Here is a 12,098-nt window from a genome sequence, read left to right as displayed (position 1 = left end):
TCAGAACTCGTCAGCAATTTCTTCCTAAGGTGGTGTCCGTGTTTCACATCAACCAACCTATTGTGGTTCCGGTTGTTATGGACACCTCTGCTACTTCAAAGTCTTTGGATGTTATGAGGTCTTTGAAGGCGTATGTAAAGAGAACAGCTCGTCACAGAAAATCAGACTCGCTGTTTGTTCTCTATGTTCCCAATAAAACTGGGTGTCCTGCTTAGCAGTCTATCAGGCTCACTATCCTGCATGCTTATTCCACGGCAGGCTTGCCGGTTCCAATCTCTGTACAGGCCCACGGTGGGTTCTTCTTTGGCGGCTGCCCGGGGTGTCTCGGCTTTACAGTTCTGCCGAGCAGCTACTTGGTCAGGTTCAAACACGTTTGCAAAGTTTTACAAGTTTTTTTACTTTGGCCTCTGAGGACCTTCAGTTTAGTCAATCAGTTCTGCGGGAACCTCAGCACTCTCCCACCCGGTTTGGGAGCTTTGGTACTTCCCCATGGTACTAAATGGATTCCCAGTATCCCCTAGGACATAAGAGAAAATAGGATTTTAATTACCTACCAGTAAATCCTTTTCTCGTAGTCCATAGGGGATACTGGGCACCCGCCAGCTGCTTCGTTCTGCCTACACTGTTACCTGGTTAAGTATTCTGGTTTGTTCAGCTGTTGCTGTTCCTGTTTCAAGTTTGGTTAGCATGGCTTTCCTCTTGTCCTGTGTGTGCTGGTTCGTAATCTCACCACTTTCCTTATCTATCCTTCTCTCAAAGTATATCCGTCTCCTCGGGCACAGTTTCCTAGACTGAGTCTGGTAGGAGGGGCATAGAGGGAGGAGCCATCGCACACTATAAATTTCTTAAAGTGCCCAAGGCTCCTAGTGGACCCATCTATACCCCATGGTACTAAATTGATTCCCAGTATCCCCTATGGACTACGAGAAAAGGATTTACCGGTAGGTAATTAAAATCCTATTTTATTTTTGTTTATTATTTCTTATACACAATACTTAACGTTTATGCACCTAAAACTCAAATTTCTGAATTCCATGGTTGCTTATCCCAGATGTTGGCTCAACGTGAAGTTTTTCTCTCAACTAGGGGGCTCTTCAGTCTCAATATTATGTAAGCAAAATCAATCTTCATACTATAGGTTTCTCAGAACCTCTGTGGAAAACTCCTCAGAACAGGTCTGGCACAATTTGCTGGAATACTTTCCCTCCTTAACCATTGATGAACTTATCAAAATGCTGAATTATTCTGTCACTACCTTTCCGATGGCTAAATTTGCAGAAATGTATCTTAATATTTTTCACTGCTCCCATATCTCTTCCTCTAGGGGATTCCAGCTTGCCTTAAATGTAGTCATACTTCAGCAGATATGTTTAATTGCATCTGGTCTTTCCCTTATGTTAAGAAATTCTGGCAGTAGGTTTAGCGTTTCACCATTGGCCATCTACAGTAGTTCATTATGCACAGCTCACTCCAGAGTGGGTAATTTTTGCCTACAGATATTAAGGTACCCAGGGATGTAAGGAAGTTAAGTCCAGTACACACGAGGTGATCGGCGGCGGGGACCCGGAGGGGTGTCGGCATCAGCAAGTGCATACACATTTGCCGATGCCGGAGGGGAAGGGAGCGACGACGACGGGGAGAGGGGGGGGGGGGGGGCGGGGAACGACGGCCATGCTGCCGATGTCGTGAACGAGGACCTTCCTCATCTGTACATGTTCAGACGAGGGAGATGGTCATTTACGATGCGCGGGATCGCGCATTGGTAATGACATTGAGTGTACACACTGGACGAGATTGTAAAAGATCTCAATCAGATCGGCCTTTCTGAGTGAGATCTTTCACTTTCTCGTCAATTGTGTATGGGGCTTTATTGTTAGCAATTTCATCAGCCACTCGTAAAACTATTTTGCAGTTATGGAAATGCCTTGCCTATTCTTGAAATGTTTAAAGAAATATTATTATTTTTTTCATATGGATTGACTGGAGGCATCTCTTCACAAAGAGACCTGTACAACAATTTTTTTTGCTACCCGGGAGAGTTTCATAGAGGTTTTGCCCATCTCTACTAAAAAAACAATATTTAAATGTTTACGAAATACTTTATAGTATGAAACACGTATCTTCCTTAATGATCCTCCGATATCTTTTTGACTTTATATTCTAACAAATCTGATTTAAGCTATTATTCTATTGAAATGTATATTAATACAATGACAAAATGAGTCTTTTCAGACCTTATGGTTTCGCTACAAATGTTCATAGACTTTTATAATGAAAGTTTACTTATTACATTGGCACGGTATCCGGACTCTGGGTCGAGACCCATTAGGTCAACACCCATTGGTCAAAGTGTCTAGGTCGACACTAGAAATAGGTTGACATGGGCATTATGTCGACATGAACAAGGTCGACATGCCAAAAGGTCGACATGAGTTTTTCACATTTTTGGGGGACTTTTTCATACTTTACGATCCATGTGGACTACGATTGGGAACAGTAATATTGCCCTCAGCATGGCGAGTGAAGCGAGCCATGCAAGTGGCTGTGGTGCACTAATTGGGGTTCCCGGTCACTTGACTGAGAAAACGACACTAAAAAAACATTAAAAACTCATGTTGACTTTTTTCATGTCGACCTAATGGCCGTGTTGACCTATTTCTAGAGTCGACCTAACCACTGTCGACCAATGGGTGTCGACATAATTGGTGTCGACCCTAAGTCTTATACCCATTGGCACATGTTGAAGCTTCAATAAAATAAATTGTTGAAAAACAAAAATAAGAGCTATTGCTTACAACTACATACATATATGTATAGTAAGAATAAAAGATGTTAGAGATGAGGGTAAATTAGAGGGAGAATCAATGAACTCATGAAAACTCATGCAGCCGTCTTATTCATCATCTCCAAACTGCATTACTTATTATCTTGTGGTATGGAGACTGAGGGGTCATTTACTAAGCAGTGATAAGAGCGGAGAAGTGAGCCAGTGGAGAAGTGGTCCCATCAACCAATCAGCAGCTCTGTATCATTTTATAGTATGCAAATTATAGATGTTACTTCAGTGCTGATTGGTTGTCGGGCAACTTCTCCACTGGTTCACTTCTCTGCTCTTATCACTGCTTAGTAAATGTCCCCCTAAAACCTCAGACCTCAGACTGCATGCGTTGTGACAAAAATGCCTAAACTGCATGGACACAAAAGCCTGCTGACACTTGTAGTCCCACAAGTGTGCTTTATGAAACAATATTGTCTACTTCATATAATTATATATTATGATAAATTAATTTTGGTCATTAATATAAATAATTAATTTGCCCCCCCGAGATATTTAATTTGATCTATTTAATATACAATAATGACTGCATGTAATCACATCTATCAGGAACAGTCCTTTTTCTTGAAGTTGGAAAATATGCAGTTCCTTTGGTAAATATCACATTTTCAAATGATATTTTAGGCTTTGTGGTCACTTAGTGCAATCTTTTTGTTTTCCAGGTGGTAAAGAAGTGTCTGCAGTTAGGGGCAGGGTCTGCCAATTATGTGGTTGCTGATATGGGTAACCTGACTTCAGCTGAGAATGCGGCCCAAGAAACTATCAAACAGCTGGGTAAAATTATATAATACTCTGTACAGATCTGCAGCCTTCCAAACCGTTTTCTCTATTTATATTATAGCTGCAATCCTGTCTAAAAATGAGGTGTGTTTCACTATGATCCGGCCGGGATCCTGGTAGTCAGAATACTGATGCCGATATCTCAACACTACTGGGAATGCCAACACTGGAGAGTTGGGTTTAGGTTGCTAGAAGGGAGGGTTAGGCAGCCAGTGGCCAGTGGGAGAAGGTAATATACTTACCTTTCCCTGTCAGGATGCCACAGTAAGTATTCTGGCCACTGGCATCCTAACCGCCGACATTTTTATCCCAACTCGTTTCACTAACATAAGAAACAGAATCCTTTTTGTTCATCTTTAATTTTTTTTTTTTTAATAGAGTAATTTTTATTCAACAGCGTTTTTATATATACAGACATTTCAGTGTACACTGGGAAGCACATTTGGTATTACACGGTGTTCTAAGCATGCTTGTCTCCAAGGATATACATATACTGATACGAATGACATTTCCCGTGTTACAGTTCCCGTGCATTCTTCCCACAATATACATATTTTCTGAAGTCTGTAACCAGGTCGTGATTCACATACTTAACATTTTATGATTTTCCCCCACCCAGGACCTGTATTATAATTACCCCGTCTAGCAGGCCTTGAATAGCCCACAACCCCTCTACCCCCAAACAAACCCTTTAACTAACTTAAGCCTAGTTAACCTGACATATGTATGGTGTGGTGTGGCAACTAAATAGGTAAACAACTATGATAGAGGAGAGGTGAAGGTCCGGCCCAGCTCCCCAGGGCCCAAATAACACACCGCAACGAAGGCCGGTGCCCTCTAAGTCCGAAGGGCAAGGGATGAGTATGTGGAATTGATCCAGGGAGACCATATCTTCTCGTATTTGGTAAGGGCATTGTATTTCATGTATACATAACGTTCTTTTGTTAGGGTATCATTTACCAAACCTTTAAAAGCATGTATCGTGGGAGGTCGCGGGGCCATCCACGTCCGCGCAATGCACACCTTTGCAAGAGCGCACATGCTGCGGGCGTACATGTTTTCCCAGCGGGACCCAGAGTCGGGGTCGCCCACCCCCAAAATGCAGAATCTCGGAGTCAGCAAACTTCTCTGTATCCCCGTATGTTCCAGAATCGACCCGACCCCAGCCCAGAACACCTGCAGCAGCGGGCATTCCCATGTGAGGTGCCAGAATGTACCTCCGGCAACCCCGCACTTGGGACAAGCATCAGCGCTATCTGTCCTAAATCTGGCCAGCCTGCTCGGCGTCATGTATGATCTATGCAGAATGAAAAACTGTATCTGTTGAAACCGCAGCGATTTGGTGACCTGGCTCGGGTTACCCAGAGCGCCCTCCCAATCTTCCCCATCCATGGGACCCACGTCGCTCTCCCATCTCTCCCTAAGATTCGAGAGCGGGTCTGCATGTGTCGTTTGAAGGAGATACGAGTAGGTAAAAGAGATCACCTTAACTCGACCCAGTGAATGTAGAAATGCTTTTATGGGGAAGGGGAAAAGCGTCGGGGAAGAATCTGCGAACTGCGCCTGCAGGGCGTGTCTCAGTTGTAAGAATCTGTAAAAGTGAGAGTTCGGGAGTCCAAACTCCTCCTTTAATTGCTGAAATGATTTCAATGTACCATCGCTATATAGCTGGGACACCGAAACTATCGAATACGGAGCCCATACCTCCTCACCCCCCAGAGACCCCAGTTCACTGAGCAATCTGGAGTGCCACAGGGGAGTATCCGGGTCCATTCCCTCGTACCCAAGCAGGGCCTTCAATGCTAACCATATCTTCATAGCCTGGAAGACAATAGGAGGTGAGAGTCTAGAAGGGTTACCCCCCGCCAAGACCTGTGCCGGGGAAAGACCCGGGTAATAGCACCTAAGGAACGCCCAGCCTAGTCCATCTTCCTCCCCTCCTCGAAGCCACATACCAATGTGTGATAGCTGAGCAGCATAGTAATACAATTGGAAGTGGGGTAAGGCCAAGCCGCCGTCCCTTTTTTGTCTGGTAAGAGTGGATAATTTTATTCTGGATCTTTTATTGGCCCATATCAAGGACGTCAGGACACTATTTAATTTTCTGAAGAAGGCTGGAAATATGTAGACAGGGGACTGCAATAGAACATACAATAGTTTAGGCAACACTACCATTTTAATGAGGCCGACCCTGCCCGTCATTGTCAGTGGAAGCTTGCACCAAGCTCTTGATTTGCGCACAACCGTCTGTACCAGAGGGTCAAGGCAGCGGTAAGGATATTTTCGGAGTCTGGGGGGGGGAGCCTATAACGGGCATGATAAACGATTTGGACCAGTCTATGCGGAGACCCGAGTACCCACCAAAGGTCTCAATGACCCGCAACACAATGGGCATATCCACCGCGTAGTCTCGGAGGAATAACAACAGGTCATCCGCATAAAGGGACAATTTGTCAGTGCAGGGACCCGTACTGATTCCCTCAATGTCCGGGCGTGACCTAATCAAACAGGCCAGGGGCTCCATGGCTATGGCAAACAGGGCAGGAGAGAGGGAGTATCCCTGTCTGGTGCCCCGTGTTAAAGGGAAGGAGGAGGAAATGTATCCATTCACCAGGACCCTGGCGCGTGGATTCTGGTATAACAGTTTGACCCATTGTATAAAGTTTGGGCCAAAGCCCATGTTCCTCATAACTCCCCACAAGTAGGGCCACTCAACGCTATCAAAAGCCTTGGCCGCGTCCAATGAGACCACGACCTTATCCGAAGGGAAATCATGAGGAGCCTGCAAAATAGTGTACAGCCTGCGCAAATTAATGGATGTGGATTTCCCAGGCATGAAGCCGGTTTGATCGGGATGGATTATAGATTCAATCACCATGTTGAGACGGACCGCAAGAATTTTCGCCAGGATCTTAGCGTCTGTGGGAATGAGGGAGATCGGCCTGTATGACTCCAAGAGTTTAGGGTCCTTACCAGGTTTTGGAAGCATTATGAGAATAGCCTCGGACATTGAGGGAGGAAGGCAGTTAGCGGCAAATATATTAACATACATGTCTAGTAGCTGAGGTCCAAAAAACTTAATGTACTGTTTATATAGTTCCATGGGAATACCGTCACTACCCGGGGATTTACCACTAGGAGCCGCCTCCACCGTCGACGTCACCTCCTCCAAGGTCAGAGGCGCGTCCAGGGCGTCCCTAGCCTCAGGGGAAAGTTTAGAAAGGGGGATATTTGTCAGGTAGAGGTCTAGCTCCTCCCCGGAGCATGTCAGTCGACTATTATATACCTCCCTAAAATAACAGAGGAGCGGCTGTGCAATGTCGGGGGTGTTATCTGTCATGGAGCCGTCGGCGCCTAGTAGCTGCGCTATCGTGGTCCCAGGTCGGTCATAGTGCACTAAGTGGGCCATCAAACTACCTGGTCTGTCCGCCTGCATGTATATATTATTGGCCCTGAACAAGAGGGAGCGTGCATTTTTGTCTGAGAGGTGAGCCAGCCAAGCCTCCTGAGCCGTTAGCCAGCGGGCCTTCAGCGCAGGAGTGCCCTCAGTCAGGTAGCGTGTCTCCAGGTCCCTACACTCAGTCTCAAGCTGTCTTTCCGTCGCCCTACGAGCCACCTTGCAGGCAGCAATTTTGCCAATTAAGGTACCGCGCAAATACGCCTTGAATGCATCCCAAACAACCGGGGCCGGGGCCGTGTCCGCGTTATCCGCGAAAAATCCCTCCCATGTGGGCGCTAATTCCGGGCAATCGCCCAGCTGGGCAAGCCAGGATGGATGCAACCTCCAATATGACTGTCCCCTCTGACAGTCCCCAACCAGTGACAGCGCCAGGGGTGAATGATCGGACACCCCCCGTGCCTCATAATGGGCGTCCGTCACGCCAGGCAAAAGCTCAGGTGAGACCAGGGCCAGGTCGATTCTGGAAAAGGAGCCATGTGTACCCGAATAACAGGAGTATTGCCGAAGAGTAGGGTTCCGAACCCTCCAGACATCTACCCACTGCATACTGTCTAGAAACTCTGCAAATTTAGATTTGGGAGGAATCAAGTCGCCCCCCGCTCCCTGACTCGAAGGAGCCCTCCATCTGTCCAAAGAGGCATCCAACACAGCGTTGAAGTCCCCCAGGCAGATAACAGGGGTGTGGGGGGAGGAGGCAACAAATGAGGCGGCCTTTTGCAGGACATCATAGGAGAATGGGGGGGGGAACATACACAGACAATAGGAAAAAATTACGTGAAAACAGTTTGCACTCTAGGAACACATATCTACCATAAGGATCTGTATTTACCCTGATCATCTCAAACTGTACAGTCCTCCTTATCATCACTGACACCCCTCGGGAATAAGAGGAGTGCGAGGAATGATACGCCCACCCCACCCAAGGCCTGCGGAGCGACAACAGCCTATTCCCCTCCAAGTGGGTTTCGCTCAAGCAAATGATATCCGGGCCATATTTCTTGATCATTTTAAATACTAGGGATCGTTTAACTTTGTTGTTGATGCCCCGGACATTCCACGCCAGAATTTTCAAGGGAGGCATGTCGGCCGAAGTATCAACAGGGACACAGCTCTTCTAGCAACTACCCATCCAACCGGTGCTTTGCACTTGTAATCATGTCGTCCGCAGGCCCCGAGCCCCGAGCCGGACCCCATAAAGCAGTGCAAACCCACCACACCCTCTGAATGACAAGTATATAGGCTTCTTAAATTCAAAACAAGCAACAGAATAACTGCTGAGAGGCCAACGGTGGCCCCCAAACTTCCCCCCACCCCGTATACCTCCCCGAACTGTGGTATACCCATATCCCTAACTAAACTCTAGCCCTGGAGATCCCAAAGCCTACGGCAACACTGTACCAGGTGTACAGATCGAAACAACCCCAATACAAAACCCTTTTATACGTTAATGTCACTTCTCAGCAAAGTCCAGAACCATTAAACTAGAGGAAGCTCCCAGGACTTATACTTGCGGAATGTTGGCCCATATAGGAGGGCGACCCGGTGTCAGTCTGGAGCCAGCTGGCGGACCCCCGGAGCATATCTGTCCAACCAGGACGCCGCCTCCGTCGGCGAGCCGAAGAACTTTGTCTCCCCGTCCGCCACCACACGGAGCCTGGAGGGGAACAGCATCGAGTAGGGCAGATTCAAGTCGCTTAATGGGAAGGAACTGGGCCCGGTCTTTTTGAACGTCTGCTGCAAAGTCCGGAAATGCCGACACCCGGATTCCATTCCGGAGTAGGGGGCCCTTCACACGGCCCAGACGCAGGACAGAGTCCCGATCCTTGTAGTGCAGGAATTTTGATTTAAAAGTTCGTGGTGGGGCGCCTGGGGGTAAAGGCCGGAAGGGCACACGGTGAGCCCGCTCCACTGCAAACTGGGAGGTAAAGGATTCAGCGCCATATGCCTCTTTTAGCCAGGACTCCAGGAAATCTTCAGGATGTGCCCCCTCTTCCTTTTCGGGGAGGCCCACGAATCTCACGTTGTTTCTGCGGAGTCTACCCTCCATGTCCAGGAGTTTGGTTTGCATCGTCGTGACATGTTGTGTAACTGCAGACACCGATCGCTGTAGAGGGCCACTGAGGTCCTCCAAGTTGGAGACCCTTGTCTCGGTTTCGCCCACTCTCTCCCGTATTCGCTGGACGTCCTGTCGCAGCAACGATAAATCACACTGCACCTTCTCCATTTTGTCCGACAGACGTTGTTCGCTGGCCGCTATGGCCTCCAAGACCTGCTGGATGGAGGGAGCGGGTGACTGTGTATTCGCCCCCGAGTCGTCCCCGGCCGAGGGAACCATTCTGGCAGGGGAGGAGAGCTAAGGGGATGACTGCGTCGATTGGGTTGCAGGCTGTCGTGCAAACTTCTCCAATTTAGCCGCGGCCGCGCTCTGGCCACCCCTCACCATCGTATCAATGCCCAGCAAAGCTCAGAGTCTCGATATTCAGTGTCAAGAAGTATTGCAGTGGGTGGTGAATGCAGTATCAGCAGCACGCCAGGCACCGGGAGAGCCAGCTGCCAGGTTGATGGGAGAAGGGGGGACCAGGTGAGTTCAGTGGTATATAAATATCCAATGTGTGGTGTTCCAAGGATAAAGACAAAAGGCAGGGTAGCTGGGACCAGTCCAAAATCCTCCAGCCCAGCACGATCTTCACACTCACTGCACCCTGTTGTGAGGAGGGAGACAGGAAGCTGCAGGTAAGATGGCCGCCCAGCACACTGATTTCCCCCTCTTCTCGCCCTGCACCAGCCTTCAGGGGAGCTGAATTATGCCTGTGTGGAGCCCTGGGGGTGCAGGAGTGAGGTGCCGCTGTCCTCCGGAGCTGCCAGCCGTCGTGTCCGCCTCGGGCGCGCGATCGTGCGCGCGCACGCACACGCGCCCGGCGGAGCTCCAAAACTGAGGCCGGGGATTGAGTTGCGGCCTAGGCCCGGAGTCCGGGCGGCTGCTGGCGCGGGCCGGGAGTGCTCGCACAGGTCAGCAACTGTGCCTGCCACTTCTCCAGCGCTGCCAGGCAGGAGGGGAGACCAAGGAAGACCGCAAAAAAGAGCCCCAGGATTGTTTCAGGATCAATATCCAGGGAGCTCCTCGATCCTGCTGCCTAGTCCCTTGCCGCCGTGGCCATCTTTCATTTTAGTTGTATTAATGATTCATAATTTTCTCAGTATCATGTGATTACCATGTCAACCACAGTCACTTGGCACATGATTTCACAAACAGAGAGGCTCTGAATGTCCATTTCAGCTGTCAGAGCATTCCCCCCCTCCTCCCCCCATCCCCCCATACCCTCTGTCCTTTTTTCCCATCACGTTACAGCAGAGCAGCTTGGTGACTGTCTGGCTATTACTTAAAGATTAGGTCACACTCCACTCCACTCCACTCAGAGACCAATGATTCCATTTTTGAAATGGAAGATACAGGACTTCTCACGTCCTTTTATTTACCTTGAGTAACATCCAATTGAATGAATATAGTAGTATCACTAGATGGCTTGGCACCACAGTTTTAATCATTGGCACTCATATTGTTATCCTCCTGTGGCATCGGGACTTCTACCCTTATCATAGTGTTGCCTTCTATGAAAGATCACAAGATGGAAGAAGTAACCTGAAGTATGGATTTAGTACACTAGTCTACAGACCCCATAGTGGCCCATGATGAACCTATAACACACAGTTGGGTTATTAGAAATGGTGTTGTGATTCCACTGTCTTATTCTTTTTACAGGTGGCGTGGATTATCTGGTATTAAATCATATAGGAGGATCAGGGTCATTTGGATCTTTTCAAGGTGACATGCAGACTGTGCTGAGTTCCATCACTGTCAACTTCCTCAGTTACATCCAGCTGACATCCACGGTCCTAAAAGCACTGCAGGAATCCCAAGGCAGCATTGTCATCATGTCTTCACTGAGTGGTAATATATCTGGCTTGGGTGTAAAACTATGTTGATGTGTCTTTTGCTTATGTAGTTTCCTCTGACTATAGATGAGTGCTTTAGCAATTCCGTGTATAGTAAAAAAAAAGATGTTATATATTATTTTCTATCCACTTAATTAAAACTTTAGTATTCCAGAAAGGTGACTGCTGGATGAACACATAACGACCTGGGTTGAAGCCATATTCAACCCTGGTCGCTACCAGGGTTGAAATACCGGGTCACTCGACTCAGGATATTTCTCCTGGGCCCTTTCAGACCGAACAGTAACCCGGGTTACAACACGCTCATGTGCAATAAGCCAGGTTACAAGCTGGCGGTCTGAAAGGGGTATTAGTAAGTTCTATACAAAGTTGTGTTAGGCACCATACTTTTTTCATATTAGTTAAAAAGAACACCTACATCACATACTTTTGTCTTAGATGCTCGGATTGGCTACATGTTGGCCTAGATTTCAGGGTGCACAACCTTCAAATCTCAGGGAGGGGAGACAGTTTGAGTTAACTGGACAACAATAGAATGCAAGATAATCTCCCCCAATGCATACACGCACCCAGGGACGGACTGGGGCCCAAATTTACCCCGGCCCGGAAACGGGGCGCAAGTGCACTATCGATGGGGGCGTGGACTCGCGGCACGCCTCCATTCCCATGGAGATGGGCAGGGGGGAGGGGGAGTGTGTACAACAGAGAGCAGGAGGCTGTGCTGCATGCGGCCTTCCCAGCTCTTTGAATGACAGGACCGGCCCACCAGCCCATCAGCCAGGACGGGCAGTCCAGCCCTGCATGCACCTAACTTTTTCACCAACATATGAGTAATTACAAAAACTTGCACACATATTCCTAAACTAGCTTTAGCATGCTTTTGATTGAAAACAAAACAAGTACTATATATTTCAAAAGCCTTAATGAAAAGGTATTGTTGGCATGTCAATTTATGTTGCAATTCTTTAACTTTATCCTTTCTCATTTCTCCAGTGCACCCATTGTATCTATCAATACATTTTGCAGCATAATGCCTGGTATATGGACTATTGGTTGACATATATTAGG

General features: G+C 47.8%; 1 protein-coding gene across 1 annotated transcript in view; it reads left to right on the top strand.

The window, feature by feature from the left end:
• LOC134886263 (hydroxysteroid 11-beta-dehydrogenase 1-like protein A) overlaps positions 1 to 12,098 on the top strand; it is a 48,528-nt gene that overhangs the window by 19,720 nt on the left and 16,710 nt on the right. The window contains exons 3-4 of the mRNA XM_063913139.1: positions 3,499 to 3,610; positions 10,837 to 11,025. Of these exons, the coding sequence (XP_063769209.1) occupies positions 3,499 to 3,610; positions 10,837 to 11,025 (301 nt within the window). The remainder of the gene's footprint in view (positions 1 to 3,498; positions 3,611 to 10,836; positions 11,026 to 12,098) is intronic.

This window comes from Pseudophryne corroboree, chromosome 1 (assembly GCF_028390025.1).
Source record: "Pseudophryne corroboree isolate aPseCor3 chromosome 1, aPseCor3.hap2, whole genome shotgun sequence".
In the NCBI taxonomy this organism is placed as follows: Eukaryota; Metazoa; Chordata; class Amphibia; order Anura; family Myobatrachidae; genus Pseudophryne; species Pseudophryne corroboree.
The sequence above is the reverse complement of the archived record's forward strand: the minus strand, read 5'-3'. Positions and strand labels throughout refer to the sequence as shown.